General features: G+C 56.5%; 1 protein-coding gene across 10 annotated transcripts in view; it reads left to right on the forward strand.

Moving 5' to 3' along the window:
* The window catches only part of SBF1 (SET binding factor 1), an 83,682-nt gene that overhangs the window by 45,116 nt on the left and 18,903 nt on the right, over nt 1–19,663 (forward strand). For 6 of the 10 annotated variants that reach the window (XM_068169708.1, XM_068169707.1, XM_068169710.1 and 3 more), the window contains 17 exons: nt 1,506–1,583; nt 4,670–4,783; nt 5,646–5,774; nt 5,970–6,068; nt 7,647–7,851; nt 8,418–8,530; nt 9,912–10,061; nt 10,192–10,260; nt 10,870–11,028; nt 11,570–11,820; nt 12,988–13,160; nt 13,299–13,372; nt 13,576–13,771; nt 14,405–14,532; nt 15,746–15,921; nt 17,709–17,786; nt 19,101–19,240. In XM_068169708.1, coding sequence (XP_068025809.1) covers nt 1,506–1,583; nt 4,670–4,783; nt 5,646–5,774; nt 5,970–6,068; nt 7,647–7,851; nt 8,418–8,530; nt 9,912–10,061; nt 10,192–10,260; nt 10,870–11,028; nt 11,570–11,820; nt 12,988–13,160; nt 13,299–13,372; nt 13,576–13,771; nt 14,405–14,532; nt 15,746–15,921; nt 17,709–17,786; nt 19,101–19,240 — 2,332 coding nt within the window. The remainder of the gene's footprint in view (nt 1–1,505; nt 1,584–4,669; nt 4,784–5,645; nt 5,775–5,969; nt 6,069–7,646; nt 7,852–8,417; nt 8,531–9,911; nt 10,062–10,191; nt 10,261–10,869; nt 11,029–11,569; nt 11,821–12,987; nt 13,161–13,298; nt 13,373–13,575; nt 13,772–14,404; nt 14,533–15,745; nt 15,922–17,708; nt 17,787–19,100; nt 19,241–19,663) is intronic. The other 4 variants (XM_068169716.1, XM_068169717.1, XM_068169709.1 and 1 more) reach the window with 1 other exon arrangement.

Raw genomic sequence — 19,663 nt, forward strand, 5'->3', positions numbered from 1 at the left:
CCAAGTCCAACCTTAGGTCACCATGGGAGCTGCCCTCAGTGTCCCTACCCATGCCACTCCCCAGAGCTGTCCTGCTCTGAGGTTGTTCTCCTGAGAATTGGTCACCCTGTTGCACCTCAGCCTTCGTGAGCGGAAGGAAACCTTCCCAAGCAGGACACAGAGCTGGGGCAGCCAGGGAGGAGCTTCTCTGCTCCAAACTTCCTGAGAATGGTTAAGAAGTCCTCCACCAAGCTTTATCACAAGATAAAGTTTGACCCTCATCCTTCTCCAGTGCATCTCCAGCCCCTTCCCACCATGAGGTGCTCCATCCAACTCCTTCCTTCCCAGCATGAGATGCTCCATCCAGCCCTTTCCCAGCATGATTTTTGAGCTCAAGTCTGACCCTTGACCCAGCACTGCCAGGGCATCAGCAGACAATGGCCCTCAGCACCACATCTCCACAGCTTTGAAACCCCTCCAGAGATGGAGACTTAACCACTGCCCCAGGCAGCCTGGGCCAGGCCTGGACAACCCTTTCTATGAAGAACTTGTCCTTCAAATCCAACCTAAACCATTCCTGGCATAAAGAACTGTGTCAGAGGAGACCTTTCCTGGTCCCCATTGTCTCTGGTGGAGCTGGAGGGGGTGTTCCTCTGCCCAAGGTTTCTGGGAACCGTGTTTGGCTTCAGGCCCTGGAGCAGGAAGCAGCTGCAGTTCTGGAGATGTTCCCAGAGGACCCTTCCGGCCACCTGGGAACATGCCCAAGGACCCTGGTGCCAAACAAATGCTGCTGAACTTGGCTGCTGCTCCTCAGCTTTGGCAGGGGGGAGGGGTTGGTTCTACCATAACCCCCTTCTCACCACTCTCAGCCCACTGAGATGTCCCCTGTGGTCCAGCCACGTGTGGCTTCAGGAAATAAAAAGTCAGAGGTTGAGGTTCTCCTCACACCACACAGTGTTGTCTGCTCCCTGGTGGCGATTCCAGCTCGGTGGGTTTGCTCCTGAGCTACTCAGACCTTCCCTGTGGGTGCTGGTGGGGCTCTGGGGAGTCTCCAGTATGATGGGGTAGGAAAGGACGTCTGGAGATCATCCAGTCCAACCCCACTGCGCAGGAAGGGGTACCCCACAGCAGCTTGCCCAGGGTCACAGTGGCCAGATGGGTTTGGACGCTCTCTAGAGGAGACTCCACAACCTGTCCAGGCAGCCTGCTTCAGGGCTTCACCACCCTCCAAGCCAGCAAGCTTCTCCTGATGGAATCTCTGGGGTTCAGTCCCCTCAGCAGCTTCCCAGCCTCCACTGGACTCTCTCCAGTAGCTCCCAGTCCCTCTTGACCTGGAGAACCAGGAACTGGACCTATGACTCCGGATGTGGCCTCAGGAAGGAAAAGTTGAGAAAGAGAACCTGTTTGCCACACTCTTCTTCACACCCTCCAGGAGACAGCCCAACACTGCTTCTCCCTGCCCAGCTGTGGAGTTGGAGATGTCCTTGGGCCATCTCCTCAGTGTGCTTTATGTCTTCTCCACGCAGGTCCTGGACCCAGAGCTGGAGGTGGCTGACCTCGCCTTCCCCCCCTCAACCATCTCTGTCTCTTCTCTCAAAATGCAGGTGGGTGGCACCAGGAGAAGATGGGGAAGGCAGGGGGTAAGATGGGGGACTGCCAGCCCTGCTGGACACCACTGCTCATGGCCATAGAGTCGGTTTGGTGTGGTTTGGGTAGTGTTGGGGTTCAGAGGCTCGTGACAAGGAGGACACAACTCCAAGCCATGTCCTGAAAGCAGGCAGGGCTCTTCCAGTCCAGCCAACCCTTGGGCTGCTGGAGCAGAAGCTGGAGGTAGATGTCGGACCTTTGGGGCCTTCAACAAGCCCTGGGTGTGCAGGAAATCCCTTGTCACCCAGGGATCAGTGGAGGCACCACTATGGATCCCTCCTTTGCCCTGGAAGCTCTGCTGAGCTGCATGCCCTGCCCAGCAGAAGGCTACCATGATGTGTGGTTAGATACCACCAGCTCCATGTTGGGTAGAAACCCAGTCCTCAGGAGCTCCTTCTGACTGAGTGTGCTGTGACTGGGCTGTCATCACGTTGTGCCCAAATGGTGACCATGCTGTGACCCTGCTGTGACTGTACTGTGACCCTACTTAGGACCCTGCTGTGACCGTGCTGTGACCCTACTTAGGACCCTGCAGTGACCCTGCACTGATCATGCTGTGACCCTACTTAAGACCCAGCTGTGACCCTACTTAGGACCCTGCAGTGACCATGCTGTGACCCTACTTAGGACCCTACAGTGACCATGCTGTGACCCTACTTAGGACCCTGCAGTGACCCTGCTGTGACCCTACTTAGGACCCTGCAGTAACCCTGCTGTGACCGTGCTGTGACCCTACTTAGGACCCTGAGTGACCGTGCTGTGACCCTACTTAGGACCCTGCAGTGACCGTGCTGTGACCCTACTTAGGACCCTGCAGTGACCCTGCTGTGACCGTGCTGTGACCCTACTTAGGACCCTGCAGTGACCCTGCTGTGACCCTACTTAGGACCCTGCAGTAACCCTGCTGTGACCGTGCTGTGACCCTACTTAGGACCCTGCAGTGACCCTGCTGTGACCCTACTTAGGACCCTGCAGTAACCCTGCTGTGACCGTGCTGTGACCCTACTTAGGACCCTGCTGTGACCCTACTTAGGACCCTGAGTGACCGTGCTGTGACCCTACTTAGGACCCTGCAGTGACCGTGCTGTGACCCTACTTAGGACCCTGCTGTGACCGTGCTGTGACCCTACTTAGGACCCTGCTGTGACCGTGCAGTGACCCTACTTAGGACCCTGCAGTAACCCTGCAGTGACCGTGCTGTGACCCTACTTAGGACCCTGCAGTGACCGTGCTGTGACCCTACTTAGGACCCTGCTGTGACCGTGCTGTGACCCTACTTAAGACCCTGCTGTGACCCTACTTAGGACCCTGCAGTGACCATGCTGTGACCCTACTTAGGACCCTACAGTGACCATGCTGTGACCCTACTTAGGACCCTGCAGTGACCCTGCTGTGACCCTACTTAGGACCCTGCAGTAACCCTGCTGTGACCGTGCTGTGACCCTACTTAGGACCCTGCTGTGACCCTACTTAAGACCCTGCTGTGACCGTGCTGTGACCATACTTAGGACCCTGCAGTGACCCTGCAGTGACCCTACTTAGGACCCTGCTGTGACCCTGCTGTGACCCTACTTAAGACCCTGCTGTGACCGTGCTGTGACCCTACTTAGGACCCTACAGTGACCATCCTGTGACCCTACTTAGGACCCTGCTGTGACCGTGCTGTGACCCTACTTAGGACCCTGCTGTGACCGTGCTGTGACCCTACTTAGGACCCTGCAGTAACCCTGCTGTGACCGTGCTGTGACCCTACTTAGGACCCTGCTGTGACCGTGCTGTGACCCTACTTAGGACCCTGCTGTGACCGTGCAGTGACCCTACTTAGGACCCTGCAGTAACCCTGCTGTGACCGTGCAGTGACCCTACTTAGGACCCTGCAGTAACCCTGCTGTGACCGTGCTGTGACCCTACTTAGGACCCTGCTGTGACCGTGCTGTGACCCTACTTAAGACCCTGCTGTGACCCTACTTAGGACCCTGCAGTGACCATGCTGTGACCCTACTTAGGACCCTACAGTGACCATGCTGTGACCCTACTTAGGACCCTGCAGTGACCCTGCTGTGACCCTACTTAGGACCCTGCAGTAACCCTGCTGTGACCGTGCTGTGACCCTACTTAGGACCCTGCTGTGACCCTACTTAAGACCCTGCTGTGACCGTGCTGTGACCATACTTAGGACCCTGCAGTGACCCTGCAGTGACCCTACTTAGGACCCTGCTGTGACCCTGCTGTGACCCTACTTAAGACCCTGCTGTGACCGTGCTGTGACCCTACTTAGGACCCTACAGTGACCATCCTGTGACCCTACTTAGGACCCTGCTGTGACCGTGCTGTGACCCTACTTAGGACCCTGCTGTGACCGTGCTGTGACCCTACTTAGGACCCTGCAGTAACCCTGCTGTGACCGTGCTGTGACCCTACTTAGGACCCTGCTGTGACCCTGCTGTGACCCTACTTAAGACCCTGCTGTGACCCTGCTGTGACCCTACTTAGGACCCTGCAGTGACCATGCTGTGACCCTACTTAGGACCCTGAGTGACCGTGCTGTGACCCTACTTAGGACCCTGCAGTGACCGTGCTGTGACCCTACTTAGGACCCTGCTGTGACCGTGCTGTGACCCTACTTAGGACCCTGCAGTGACCCTGCTGTGAGCCTACTTAGGACCCTGAGTGACCGTGCTGTGACCCTGCTTAGGACCCTGCAGTGACCGTGCTGTGACCCTACTTAGGACCCTGCAGTGACCATGCTGTGACCCTACTTAGGACCCTGCAGTGACCGTGCTGTGACCCTACTTAGGACCCTGCAGTGACCGTGCTGTGACCCTACTTAGGACCCTGCAGTGACCCTGCAGTGACTGTGTTATGACCCTGCAGTGGCCGTGCAGTGACCGTGTTATGGCCCTGCAGTGACCCTGCAGTGACCGTGCTGTGACCGTGTATGACTGTGCTGTGACCCCACTGTGGTCCCATTGTGCCCGCTCGGTGCTGGTGCTGTGGCCGCGCCGTGCGCAGGCAGTGACCCTGGCGTTTCCTCCTGCGGCAGGACAAGGAGATCCGTGCTGTCTTCCTGCGGCTCTTTGCTCAGCTGCTGCAGGGCTACCGCTGGTGCCTGCACATCATCCGCATCCACCCTGAGCCTGTCATCCGCTTCCACAAGGTGAGCACCTCCAGCAGCCCAGCCCTAGGGACCAGCACTGGCGCTTTGCAGGGAGGGGGAGGCTGGCAGGGGTTGATCTTGAAGAGCTTGGCAGCAATGCAGGCGTGTCTAGAAGACAGGTCACTGTTTCCTGCAAGTGACCTCCCTCGACATCTTCTCCCTGGCCCATGTGAGTCCCTGGTTTGTTCTTAGCCATCCCAAGGACTTGTGGCTCAGGTTGTGCTACCTTGTTAACACCCAGATGTGGTGGGATGCAGCTGGTATCCAACCTGCCAGGGGCAGGAAGTGTTTCACAGTCCTGGAAGGCCTCAGGCAGCCTGGGGGAGGCTCAGGGAGGGCCTCAGGCAGCCTGGGGGAGGCTCAGGGAAGGCCTCAGGCAGCCTGGGGGAGGCTCAGGGGGGGTTTCAGGCAGCCTGGGGGAGGCTCAGAGAAGGCCTCAGGCAGCCTGGGGGAGGCTCAGGGGGGGCCTCAGGCAGCCTGGGGGAGGCTCAGGGAGGGTCTCAGGCAGCCTGGGTGAGGCTAGGTTGGCTATGAGGAGAATCTTTTTGACTTAAAGTATCAAAGACTGGAACAGGCTGCCCAGGGAGGTGGCAGAGTTCCCATCCCTTGAGGGGTTTCAAAGCTGCAGAGATGTGGTGTTGAGGGCCGTGGTTTAGCACCGGCCTTGGCAGAGTTAGAGCCTGCTTGGAATGGATGATCTTGGAGGTCTTGATGATCTTGAAGAGCTTTTCCAACCAAAGTCGTTCTGTGACCTGGTCCCACCACCCCTGGGCACCGAGTTCTTCACTGTGGTCTCCCACACCGAGAGTAGTGCTGATGGCTAGACAGTTCTGGTGACCTGTTGCCCCATCTCCTCTTGCAGGCAGCCTTCCTGGGGCAGAGGGGGCTGACAGAAGATGACTTCCTCACCAAGGTGCTGGAGGGCATGGCCTTCGCTGGCTTCGTCACCGAGCGGGGCGCTCCCTACCGCTCCATTGACCTCTTTGATGAGGTAAGAGGATACCTGAGCACCTCACCCCCTTGGCCACCCACCCCCAGGTGTCCTTGCTCTCCTCAGCTGCTCTTGTGCCTCAGGGGTCTAAGCTGGGGACCTGCTGGGATGCTTTGAGCTAGAGATGGAGCTCGGGGTATGGGCAGGGTGGTCAGATGCTGCCCAGCTCCTCTCACCTGTGTCTTCTTCTCCCAGCTTGTGGCCTATGAAGTGAAGCGCATGAAGGCAGAGGAGGGGAACAAGCAGAAGATCCTAAGGCACATCAAGGAACTGGCAGAAAAGCTCTACAAAAATGTGAGTTCTGGAGACCCAAGAGCAGGAGAAGGGATGGGACAAGGAGAGCTGGGTCAGAGCCCTGGTCCATCTGTCCAGTCTTTGTAAGGACTGATGCATGTGGTGACTTCAAGGGCAGGGATTGTCCCTCTGGACTGGGCACTGGTGAGGCCACAGCTGCAATCCTGGGGTCAGTTTTGGGTGCCTCACTCCAGGAAGGACATTGAGGGACTGGAGCAGGTCCAGAGAAGGGCAACAAAGCTGAGGAAGGGTCTGGAGAAGTTGTGAGGAGCAGCTGAGGGACTTGGGGCTGTTGAGCCTGGAAGAAAGGAGGCTGAGGGGAGACCTTCTGGCTCTGTACACCTCCCTGAAAGGAGGCTGGAGCCAGGTGGGCATCCAAGTGTTCTCCCAAGTGATGGGACAAGAAGAAATGTGTTCAGGTTGCCCCAGGGGAGGTTTAGGTTGGCCATGAGGAACAGTTTCTGCCCCTTGAGGGTTGCCCAGGCCTGGCCCAGGCTGCCCAGGGCAGTGGTGGAGTCCCCATCCCTGGAAGGCTTTCAAAGCCATGGAGATGTGGTGCTGAGGGATGTGGTTTGGTGGTGCCCTGGCAGTGCTGGGTTTATGGTTGGACTTAATGGTCTTAAAGGTCTCCTCCAACAAAAACCATTCTGTGATTCACACAATCCCAGCATGGTGGGGTGGGAAGGGACCTCTGGAGATGATCCAGTCCAAACCCCCTGCTCCAGCAGGGGCACTCACAGCAGCTTGCCCAGGATTGCAATGTCCAGGTGGGTTTAGAAGCTCTCCAGAGAAGGAGACTGCACAACCTCTCTGGGCAGCCTGCTCCAGGGCTCTACCACCCTCAAAGCCAACAAGTTGCTCCTGATGGAACCTCCTGGGTTCCATTTGGTGCCCATTGTCCCTTGTCCTGTCACTGGGCACCACTGGCAAGGGTCTGGCCCCATCCTGTTGCCCCCACCCCCTTTTAGCTCTTGCTGAGCAAGGAGACGATTCCCTCTCAGGCTGGTATTGTGTCCTTGGGTACCACTGAAGTCTCTGGTCCTGTCCCACCTTCTGCTGACACCTGCTGATGGTTCCAGAAGTCTCTGAGCTGCTCCAAGAGCAGCATTCCTTGGATTTATGGCATTGGACACATTGGCCCTGTCCTCACTGCTGGCCAACAAAGGAAAGGTCTTCTGAACACACATCAGCCCTGCAGGGCCTTCAAGCATCTTGATATGGAGCTCCTGGATGGAGCTTTGTCTTCTCGCTGTGTCTGGAGCCCAAACAAGTTGTCCTTACAGCTCCAGGAAGCAGAGTGTGATGCCACCACTGCCTGGACACCCTGACCACAGGGATTTGGGTGCTCCTGGGATGGAGATCTGGGCTGGAGTTTGGGCCTCATTGCTGCAGAGGTTGCTGAAGACCTTGGTGGGGCTTCTGGCCTGGGAGAGGGTGTGTGATGTCCTCAGGCCTGAGAAAAAGCTGTGCTGTGGCAGGGGTTTGGTGGTGGACTTGGGAGGGTTGGGTTGATGGTTGGACACCACAGCCTCAAAGGACTTTGCCAACCCAACTCCTTGTGTGATTCCATGGTTGCAGGAGAACCCCTACCCGGCGGTGACCATGCACACAGTGAAGAAGCCCAAGGAAGGCCATCACCTGCGGGTCCAGCAGAAGCCCTTCCCCAGGCTGGATGAGGGCTTGGTGCAGTGGATCATCGACCAGGCCACCGCCAAGCTGCAGACAGCTCCTCCGGCTGTGAAGGCGGAGGTGAAGTGCATGGTGCCGTCAGGCCCTCCCATCGGTAGGTGTGAGCAGAGGACCTTGCCCTCTGAACAGATGCCTCGAGGAGGAGCTTCACCAGCCAGGTGTTCCTGGGTGCTTTGCACACCACGGCGTGTCCAAGGGTCCCAGGAGGCGAAACGTGCACAGTGCCACTGGCTTGGAGAAGCAGCAGAACTGTCCCCACCAGCTTCTACTCCTTGGGTTGCTTGGAGCTCCCTGGAGTCTGTCAGCAGCATGAGGGGATGGCTGGAGGCCTCAGAGTGTTCCTCCAGCTGGAGACCTCAGAGCATTCCTCCATCTAAAGGCCCTGTAGTGTTTTTCCAGCTGAAGACCCTTAGTGTCCTTCCAGCTGTAGATCTTGTGGTGTTTCTCCACCTGAAAACCCCTTAGTGTGCTTCCAGCTGTAGTGTCCTTGCAGCTGAAGACCCCTTAGTGTCCTTGCAGCTGAAGATCCTGTGGTGTTCTTTCATCATGAGCTCTTGGTGCTCAGAGCTTTGCCCACCAGGGAGCCAGGGAGGGGACACCCACCCCACCCCAGGGTGAGAGTCCTGCCCTCATGGCCCCAGCAGGTGGTTCTCTCCTCAGCTGCCATCATGGAGCGCAATGGCAATGCCATGGCCAACAGTGCCCGGCGCCTGGAGGTGGTCAGGAACTGCATCTCCTATGTCTTTGAGAACAAGATGTTGGAAGCCAAAAAGGTGAGAATCACAGGATCACAGAAATGTTCAGGGGGGAAAGGATGCTCAGGATCACCAGGGCCAACCAATAGCCCTACTCTACAAGGCTCACCCCTAAACCATATCTCCAACCACCACATCCAAACCACCTTTAAACACATCCAGGCTTGGTGACTCAACCACCTCCCTGGGCAACACATCCCAATCCCTGACCACTCTTTCCCTGAAAAAGTTCTTCCTAATGTCCAGTCTAAACCTACTTAGTCACAGCTTGAAGTCATTCCCTCTTGTTCTATCACTAATTACCTGTGAGAAGAGACCAGCACCAGACTCTCCACAACACCTCCTCAGGTGGTTGAAAACAGCAATGAGGTCTCCCCTCAGCCTTCTCTTTTCCAAACTAAACAGCCCCAGCTCCTTCAGTTGCTCTTCATAAGATTTATTCTCCAGGCCCTTCCCCAGCTTCATTGCCCTCCTTTGCACTTGCTCAGGTGACTTCTGAGGAGCTGGTGGTTGAGTGTGAGAGAAGAGAGGTTGTTCTGGCTCTTCTTGGTGGCAGGTTGGAGAGGGCAGTCCCTGCCCATGTCCACATCTCTGCTGGCTAGCTCCATGTCCTGATGTTCACATGGTGCCTTCAAAAGTTCCTCCTCCTATCTCTGAGCTTCTGGCTGGTCCCTGCACCAGCTGCACTGTTGCTGTGTCTCCTGGTGTCCTCCTGGGTCTTTCTTATAGAGGTGACCAGGTTGGGGTCCTATAGGGACCAGCTGGGATTTTGCTCTGGTTCATGTGCAGATGACCTTCTGTAAATACCTTGGTGTCACCCAACACAGGCAGAGTGCGAAGCTCCTGCTGCACCTCCTGGTTGTGGGCTGCCCTTGAACTTGCATAGAGTCATGGGATAGGTTGGGTTGGGAAAGACATTTGAGGTCATGGAGTCCAACCCTTAACCCAGCACTGCCAGGGCACCACCCAACCATGGCCCTCAGCACCACATCTCCACAGCTTTGAAACCCCTCGAGGGATGGGGACTCCACCACTGCCCTGGGCAGCCTGGGCCATGTCTGCACAATCCTCAAGGGGCAGAAATTGTTCCTCATGTCCAATCTGAATCTCCCCTGGGCAAACTTGAGGCCATTTTCTCTTGTCCTCTCACTTGTTCCTTGGGAGAAGAGACCAACCCCACCTAGCTCCAAGCTCTTTTCAGGGAGTTGTAGAGAGCTCCAGCCCCTCAATGTCCTTCTTGGAGTGAGGAGCCCAAAACTGACCCCAGGATTCCAGCTGTGGCCTCACCAGGGACAATCCCTGCCCTGGTCTTTAAGGGCACCCCATTGGTGGTGGACCATCAGGGTAGAGCCTTGCTGGCCCCATCTTTCTCCTCCATGATCTCCTGTCTCTCCTGCAGCTGTTCCCAGCTGTGCTGCGGGCCATGAAGGGCCGAGCAGCTCGGCAGTGCCTGACCCAGGAGCTGAACCTCCACGTCCAGCAGAACAGGGCCGTGCTGGACCACCAGCAGTTCGACTTCGTCATCCGCATGATGAACTGCTGCCTGCAGGTAGGACAGGGCTGGGGACAGCCTGCTCCTCTCACCGTGGACCTGCTCCCCTTTCCCTGGGAGATGGGTTGATGTAAATCTGGGGGACTGTGAAGTGCCTTTTCCTGGAATGTCCTGCTGTCTCCTCCAGGACTGCACAGCCATGGACGAGCACGGGATTGCGGCAGCGCTCCTGCCGCTGGTCACTGCCTTCTGCCGGGTGAGTCCCTCCAGAGTCCCTATGCCCAACACCTCACAGCTTCCAATAGGGCCCAGAAGTTGGAAGGCTGAAGGACTGAGACCCAGCACTGCAGGGAGGGTGCTCAGAACCTAGGGCTGCTCTGAAGTGCCACCTGGATCTGTTGGTCAAGCTGGGCTGAGATAAAATTTTACCTTCTCCCCACCACCCACCCAGTTCTGGTGACTATTGAGCTTAGGGACAGCCACCTTCTCACACAGAGGATGCCGATGGTAGCATGGTGCTTCAGCAGCAGCTCCTAGTCAGTGATTAACATCTGGTGGAACATCTTCACACTTCCCTGGAGGTGTTCAGGGCCAGGCTGGATGAGACTTTGACCAACCTGGTCTAGTGGGAGGTGTCCCCACTCATGGCAGAAGGTTGGAACTAGATGATCTTCAAGATCCCATCCAACCCAACCCATTCTGTGGTTCCATAATGTATGGAATGGAGCCTAATGGGGAGATCTGAGAAGTGTTTGCAGGAGCTCTGCTGGATCTAGGTCTAGATCTCCAGGGTTCTTCTGGATAGGAGAGCTTGGCACAAAGACCATGTTAGCATGTAGCCCTCTTCCTCCTTCTTCTCCCTCAGAAACTGAGCCCAGGCATCACGCAGTTTGCCTACAGCTGCGTGCAGGAGCACGTGGTGTGGACCAACATCCAGTTCTGGGAGGCCATGTTCTACTGCGACGTCCAGAACCACATCCGGGCCTTGTACCTGGACAGCACCGAGGAGAACCATGTGGAGGAGGTGAGGAGCTGGCACCAGGGCTGGTGTCCAGCAGCTGGGGTTGTTCAAGGCCGGGTTGGATGGGAATTTGACCAGCCTGATCTCATGGAAGGTGTCCCTGCCCATGGTGGGGTTGTTGGAACTAGATGATCTTTCAGGTCACTTCCAACATAACCTGTTCCATGATGGTCTAGTTCCAACACTCCTGCCATGGGCAGGAATACCTTCAATCAGATGATGATCTTGAAGTTCTTTTCCACCCTATGGAATCTATGAAAGGTCCATGATGATGGTGAACCAACCTGCCTCCTCAGACCCTCAGGATCACCAAGTCCAACCCAGAACCCTACTCTGCAAGCTTCACCCCTGAACCATATTCCCAAGCACCACACGCAGACCACTTTTAAACACATCCAGGGCTGGTGACTCAACCACCTCCCTGGGCAGCACATTCCAATCCCTGACCACTCTTGCTGGGAAAAACCTTTTCCTTATGTCCAGTCTACACCTACCCAGTCGCAGCCTGAGGCCATTCCCTCTTGTTTCTTCCCAACTCCTTCAGGAGGACAACCAAGAAGCCAAGTCTGCCCTGGAGATAGCATCTGAGCAGTTGAGGTTGTGGCCCACCATGAGCAAGGAGAAGCAGCAGGAGCTGATCCAGAAGGAGGAGAGCACAGTCTTCAGCCAGGCCATCCACTATGCCAACCGCATGAGCTACCTTCTGCTGCCCCTGGACACCAGCAAGAACCGACTGCTCCGCAGCTCGGGACTGGGAGATGTGGAGAGTGTCAGCAACAGCTTCGTCACCAACAGGTAACCAGGCCTGGAGACTAGGGCAGGACCATGTTGTGGGGCCACCAGAGCAACCTCAGCTGGTGTGGGAGATCCTTAGGGTGGTACCTGAGACACTGTAGAATCTCAGTTAGAGGTTGGAAGGGAGCTCTGGAGATAAAGTCCAACCTCAGTGGTCATTCAGGTGCTGTCAGAGTTGATGGAGATTGCAGTGTCCAGGGGTGGAAGCTCTTTAGAAGCTCTCTGCTGTGGGGTCAGGCTTAGAGAGTTGGGGTTGTTCAACCTGGAGAAGAGAAAGCTCCAGGGAGACCTTCTGGTGACCTTTTAGGACTTAAAGAGGGTCTGCAAGAAAGCTTCAGAGGGACTTCTGATCAGGGTCTGTTGTGGTAGGATGAGGGGTGATGGGTTCAAGCTAAAAAGAGAGACATTTTGACTGGATGGCAAGATGTTCTTCATTGTACAGGTGGTGAGAGTCCATTGCAGGCTGCCCAGAAAGGTGGTAGATGTCCCATCCCTGGAACCACTCCAGGTCAGGCTGCTTGGGGCTCTGAGCAACCTGCTCTAGTTGCAGATGTCCCTGCTGACTGCAGAGATGGTTGGACTGTATGACCTTGAAAGATCCCTTCCCACCCAACCCATCCATGATTCTCACTCTCTACAACTCCTTGAAAGAAGCTTGGAGCCAGGTGGGCATCAAGGCTGCCCCAGGTTGGTTCAGGCTGGATGTGAGAATCACAGAATCACAGTATGTTAGAGGTTGGAAGGGACCTCCAGAGATCATCGAATCCAACCTCCCTGCCAAAAAAAGGATCACCCAAGGTAGTCCACACAGGAATGCATCCAGAGGGCTTTTGAAAGCCTCTAGAGAGAGAAACTTCTCAACCTCTCTGGGCAGCCTGCTCTAGTGAGGAACAGTTTCTGCCACTTGTCCAGGCCTGGCCCACACTGCCCAGTGCAGTAGTGGAGTCCCCATCCCTGGAGGCTGTTTCAAAGCTGGGGAGATGTGGTGCCGAGGGCCATGTTTGGTGGTGCCTTGGCATCGCTGGGTGGCCTCCATGACCTTAAAGATCTCTTCCAACCCAACCCATTCCATGATCCATACAAAGGTCCCTCAGGCCCTATCTGTGGAGGGCTGCAGCAGGAAGTGTTGTGCTCTGGGCTGACCCTTTCCCACCCTCTCGGTGGCAGCATCGCCGGCAGCGTGGCCGAGAGCTACGACACGGAGAGCGGCTTCGAGGACGCCGAGAGCTCGGACGTGGCCAACTACGTGGTGAGGTTCATCAACCGCTTCGTGGACAAGGTCTGCACCGAGAGCGGCGTCACCAACGAGCACCTCAAGGGGCTGCACGTCATGATCCCGGGTAGGACTGCCCTGCAGGGCTGGCTGGGGCTCCCTCCAGGTCATCTCAGGGGGTTCTGCTCAGGAGATGGATCTGGAGGAGGTGGTGGGAGGGACCGGAGAAGACCAGCTCAGTCTCCACCTCTGTGCTCGCTCACAGATATCGTGCAGATGCACATAGAGACCTTGGATGCTGTCCACAGGGAGAGCAAGAGGCTTCCTCCCATCCAGAAGGTACGGACCTGACCTGCTGCACCAGGTCTAGATTCCTTCCACACTCAGCATGTACCTGACCCCTTCCACCCTCTACATAAACCTGAACTTCTTGTGGTACCTCCCTGTAGCCAAAGCTACCCAGGGTCCTGGGTTGTTGGGGTCTATCAAGACCCCTTCCGCCCTTTCCACGGACCTGAAGTTCTTCTTGTGCCTCCTTGTAGCCCAAGCTGCTGCGGCCCAACCTCCTGGTGGGTGAGGAGTGTGTGATGGAGGGGCTCCGTGTGTACCTCATGCCTGATGGGCGGGAGGAAGCTGCTGGAGGAAATATTGGTGGCCCACCTCTGCTCCCTGCAGAAGGAGCCATCTTCCTCACCACCTACCGCATCATCTTCAAAGGGACACCCACAGACCCGCTGGGTAAGGACCTGGTGTTCTCCACACATCTTCTGGCTCCAGGAGGTTGGGCATACATGGGGAGGAGGTGGCCAGAAGCTCTCCTGGACCAGCTGGTCCTGCTCAACTTGCTGCAGGAGTTGCTTCAGGGATGGAGACTCCACCCACTGCTCTGGGCTGCCTGGGCCAGGCCTGGACAACCCTCAAGGAGAAGAAATTGCTCTTCATGTCCAACCTCAAGCTCACCTGGGGCAAATTGAGGTTTTGTCCTCTTGTCCTGTCCCTTGTTCCCTGGGAGACCAACTCCCACCTGGCTCCAACCTTGATAAGAAGTTCTTCCCGACACGACCTTGGGTTGGTTCCCTTGGGTGAACAATCAGCCAGCATTGGTCCTTGCTGGAGGTTGCTGCACCATCACAAGCTTGGTGGTTGCTCCCAGTGCTACAAAAGAGGTGGTTGCTCTTGCTCTCCACCTTTGGTAGATGATGAATTACTCGTGTCCATCCTTGGCATCATCTACAAGTCACCATGGTGGGGTTGTAGTAGGTCCAGCCTGCTTCTGGCTGCTTGACACTAAGGGGCTCTCCATGGTGATGGCCACCAGGGGTGGTCCAGCAAGTCCTGATGTGGTTAACCTGTTGCCATTGTTGTGGGCAGTGGGGGAGCAGGTGGTGATCAGGTCGTTCCCCATCGCCTCGTTGACCAAAGAGAAGAAAATCAGCATCCAGGCCCAGGTGGATCAGTTCATCCAGGAGGGCTTGCAACTCCGCTCCTGCACATTCCAGGTGAGGACACCTCAGTCTGGGAGCTGCTCCTGGCCATGGTGCTCCCAGCTGAGGAGCATGTCACTGGTGAGACCCAGCAGGGACAGATGGCCATGGTTGTCACCATCCCTGGGACAAGACTGGTGTGGCTTGGAGGTGGTTTTCCTGAGAGGACCAAAGACAACCTCTGTAGAAGGTGTCAAGGGGACAGAGCTGGAGACACCTGGCAGAGGAAGAAGTAGACCATGGTCCACAGACTCACAGGACCTTCAAAGGTCACCCAGTCCAACCCTTCTGCAGTCAGCAGGGACATTGCAGCTGGAGCAGGTTGCTCAGAGCCCAAACCAATCTGACCTGGAGTGGTTCCAGGGATGAGACATCTCCCACCTCTCTAGGCAACCTGGGCCAGGGTCTCACCACTCTCACAGTGGAGAACAACTTCTTCCATCCAGTCTAAATCTCCTTTTCCAGTTTGAATCCATCACCCCCCATCCTGTCACTACCTGTCCTTTAACTCCCTTAAGCCTGGCCTCACAGGGAAGGTCCTCCAGTTGCAGTCCTGTTGTCCACAGCAGCAACTTCTTGCTCATCATCTCTGGTCTCCTTCCCAACTACTTCAGTGGCTGCTGGAGTGCTGAGAAGGTGTGAAATGTCCCTCTTGTCAAGGTGGTTCTGCACAACCTTGGAGAAGGTCATGGGGGAGAGAACTGGAGCAGGGAGATGTCCCACCAGGGGTGCTTACATTGTGTGGGAGGAGAACATCTAAAATGTGCTGTCTTCTCCTTCCTGTCCATCCTGCCTGGGTCAGAGCTGCAGTGAGCAGGCACTGGGGACGTCCCAGGAGCAGCAGAGCTGGGTGCGGAGCGGTCTTCAGGAGGAAGGGGGGTGGGCTGGAGCAATTTGGATAGACAAGGCCAGGTTGGATGAGACCTTGAGCAGCCTGGTCTAGTGGGAGGGTCTAGTTGATTAGTTAGGGTTAGGTGATAGGTTGAACTTGATGACCTTGGAGGTCTCTTCTGTCCTGGCTGATTCTGTGTTTCTGTGTCCCTGCCCATGGGAGGTTGGAACTGGATGATCTTCAAGATCCCTTCCAACCCAACCCAGTCTATGAGCTGTATTTAACAGGGTGGCCTCCCGCTCTTGCTCTTGAGCAGGGCCTGAGCTCTGTGAGAAGAGCTGGGGAGAAGATGCCTTCCTAGGTCCTGTGAGCCTTCAAGCTCTGCTCTTCCTGCAGCTTCTGAAGATTGCCTTCGACGAGGAGGTGGCTTCGGAGAGCGCCGAGATCTTCCGGAAGCACCTCCACAAGCTGCGCTACCCCCAGCACGTGCGCGGCACCTTCGCCTTCACTGTGGGCCAGGTCCCCAAGCAGGCCATGCAGCCCAAGCCCAAGGAGAAGAACCCTTCCCTCAGGTACCTGGGCTGAGCTCCTGGCTGTGCTTGACCCTATGGGGCTCTGCAGGGCTTATCCTCCACCTCCTCCTCCAGTCCACCCAGTAGAGCTGCTGAGCTGGGGGCGCTCGCAGAGTGTGTTGGGTTAGGAGAGGCCTCCAGGATTGTGCAGTGCAACCCCTGACCCAGCACTGCCAGAGCACACCAAACCATGGCCCTCAGCACCACTTCTCCAGGGCTTTGACAGCCCTCCAGGGATGGGAACTCCACCACTGCCCTGGGCAGCCTGGGCCAGGCCTGGGCAGCCCTCAAGGGGCAGAAATTTCTCCTCATGTCCAACCTGAACATCCCCCAGGGCAGTCTGAGGCTATTTCCTCTTCTTCCATCACTTGAGAGAAGACCTTGATGCCCACCTGGCTTCAGCCTCCTTCCAGGGAGTTAGAGAGCCAGAAGGTCTCCCCTCAGCCTCCTTTTCTCCAGGCTCAACGCCCCCAAGTCCCTCAGCTGCTCCTCACAAGTTCTCCAGACCCTTCCCCAGCTTTGTTGCCCTTCTCTGGACCTGCTCCAGTCCCTCAATGTCCTTCTTGGAGTGAGGCACCCAAAACTGACCCCAGGATTGCAGCTGCGGCCTCATTCATGCCCAGTCCAGAGGGACAATTCCTGCCCTGGTCCTGCTGGCCACACCATTGCCCATCCAGACCAGGCTGCTGGTGGACTTCTTGGCCACCTGGGCACAGCCTGGCTTATGTCCAGCCTCTGTCACCACCATTCTCCCCAGGTCCTTCTCCACCCTTTCCAGCCACTCTGTCTCCAACCTGGAGCCTTCATGGGGTTCATGTGACCCTAAAGTGGGACCCAGCAGTTGATCTTGGAGCCCCTCATTCCATTGGCCTCAGCCCATGGATCAGCCTGGCCAGACCCCTCTGTAGATCCTTCAACCTTCCAGCAGATCAACACCCACCCAACTTGGTGTTGCCCTCCACCCCCTCATCCAGGTCATGGATGAAGACACTGAACAGAACTGGTCCCCCCACTGATCACTGGAGAAGAACTGGGCCACAGACTCCTGAGCTGGAGATCAGGTCCCTGAGCCTGCTTTTCTCAGACCTCTCCACTTGTCTTTGAGGTGGGACCTGCTGCACTGGCAGCAGTCTCCATTATAACCCCACCAAGAGGACTAGTCAAACTGGGGAGGCAGGATGAAGCACCACCAGCACCCCAGGTCCTGCTATTTGGCCAAAATGATGAAAGCCCCAAGAGGGTTTTGAATCAGGGAAGGGTTTTGGCTGGGAGAGACCTTTAAAGACCATTAAGTCCAACCAATGACCCAGCACTGCCAGGGCACCGCCAAACCATGGCCCTCAGCACCACATCTTCATGGCTTTGAAACCCCTCAGGGATGTGGACTCCACCACTGCCATGGGCAGCCTGGGCCAGGCCTGGACAACTCTCCAGGTGCAGAAATTGTTCCTCATGTCCAAACTAAACTTTCCCTGGGGCAACTTGAGGCCATTTCTTCATGTCCCATCACTGGGGAGAAGACCTTGATGGCCACCTGGCTCCACCTTCCTTTCAGGGTTCCTCTTGTCCCATCCCTTTTTCCTTGGGAGCAGCTTATCCTAGGAGAGGTTCTGGTGGGTGCCAGAGGTCAGGCTGGAGGAGGAGGAGTGTGGTGGGACATCAGCAAAGTTCTCCATGTGGTGCTGACCTGCAACCAGCTTGGGGCTGGGTCAAGCTGGGCTCTGGTGGCTGCTGTGTCCATGCTTGGTGTCCCCTAAGCTTCTGTCCCATGTCTCTTTGTGACTCAGCTCCCAGCAGGTGACCGATATCTTCCAGGGCCTGACAGTGGGGGTCATGTCCCTTGGGCACCTTGGCCACTCAACCACGTAAGATGCCTTCAGCCTGGGTGGGAGCTTGCGTGGTGACCTTGGCTCAGCCTTCACTGCTCCCAGGGTTTCTTCTCACTTGCTCTGCATGTCCTGGCCTCTGGGGGCTTCTCACTTGGGGACATCCCACCCTTTTCCAAGGCTGCTGGTGTGAAGGTCAGGGTTGGAGTAGTGCTCTCACCATCATAGCACTGCAGTCCCCCACTTGGTCACCCAAGGGGCTTCTTGGTGCTCTGGTGGATGTCAGGTCATGCTGAGGAAGATGAGCCTCTGCCACTAATCTCCACAGACCACCCAAGACCTTCAGTCTTGTGAGGTGGCCTGTATCACCTTCTCCAAGTCGGCTTCCAGTGCCCCACGCTGTCTGCAGACCTTTTTCCTCCCGTTCCTCAGCTCCAGACCCAAGTGTGTGTCCTCAGGACAGTGCTGTTCCTCCATCCCAAGGCCTTCCCTCCTTTGGCAGATGTAGGGGGCAGCTGGGCTCTATCACCAGCTGCTTTCCAAAGCATATTGAGGCACCTCCTGGTCTCTCCCACCCTGAGAAGTTTTGGATTTCTAGGAGCCTTTGCACCATGTAGGTGTCCTCCTGGGTTGAGGACACCTTCCTTGCCTGATGGATATCTCACCTCTCCTCAGTTTATTCCCCTTTGAGTCCTGGAGCTCACCGAGATGGTGGTGAGCATGAGGTCCTGCTTTGAGCAGGCCATTCCTGCCTTCTTCTGGAGCTCCATCATGTGGAGCCTGTTCTGATCACACAGCCTGGTACCCTCTGCATTTTGGAAGGTCTTCTTTCCAATGGCTGCCCTGGTGGCATCTGTCCCTTAGGTGGCATCAAGCAGGTCACCTTCTGTCCCTCAGCCCAGGGACAGTGTCTAAGCTGGGCTGGCTGCAGTGGATCCCCAAGTCCTTATCATGAGCTGGAGCCCTCCTCCAACTTGAGGGACAAGCTGATGGCAACTCCAGTGTGGAGATGATGGCCCTAGAGGCCAGGACAAGGCTGATGTGCCCTTAGGTTGGGAGCTTGGGACACCTGCTCAACCTGACTGCCTCATCCAGCCTCCCTGGGTGCCTGGGTCCTCCCAGTGAAGACAAGTCCCTGTCTTGGTGCCCTCCTACAGTTGAGGAACCAGCAGCTGCCACCTCCCTTCCTGTGGTGGCAGTGCCATGGACCCAGCTCTGGTGGTGGGGGACACACTCTTGTCTCTGCTTTGCTCTGGGTGTGACTGGGGCTGGGTGTTTCTAAAGGGTTCTTTTCTGGGGCTGTGGTCACACAAGCCTGGGAGGTGTTGGCCTCAAGCTCTTCTCTGGTTGCAGGACGCTGTCCAAGAACCTGGTGAAGAATGCCAAGAAGACCATCGGCCGGCAGTATGTGACCAGGAAGAAGTACACCCCACCCACCTGGGACCAGAGGAGCAGCCAGCACTTCCCTGAGGACAATGAGGATGAGATCTCAGGTTGGGACAACCTTCAGCAGAGGGCAGGGAAGCTGTGGGAAGCAGGACACTGGCTGGAGCAGGAGCATCTTCTGGTTGGGAGATGTCTTGGCTATCTCTTGCAGCAGGAGCTTTGTCACCATGGTTGCTTCTGGAGCACCCTGGTTGCTTCTGGAACAGGTTGCCCAGGGAGGTTGTGGATGTCCGCTCCCTGGAGGCATTGAAGGCCAGGTTGGACGAGGCCTGGAGCAGCCTGGTGTAGTGGGAGGTGTCGCTGCCAATGGCAGGGCATTGGAACTGGAGATATTCAAGGTCCCTTCTAACCCAAACCATTCCAAGATTCTATGATTCTCCCAGTTCATGATGCCCCACCAGCTCTGGTGTGCTGGTGGTGGCCACTCAGCAGCTGAGTGCTGTGGAGAAGAGAAAGTTCTTGGTCTGTGG

The sequence above is a fragment of the Melanerpes formicivorus genome, unplaced genomic scaffold (genome assembly GCF_026170545.1).
Source record: "Melanerpes formicivorus ecotype bairdi unplaced genomic scaffold, bMelFor1.0.p_v2 SCAF_3, whole genome shotgun sequence".
Lineage (NCBI taxonomy): Eukaryota > Metazoa > Chordata > Aves > Piciformes > Picidae > Melanerpes > Melanerpes formicivorus.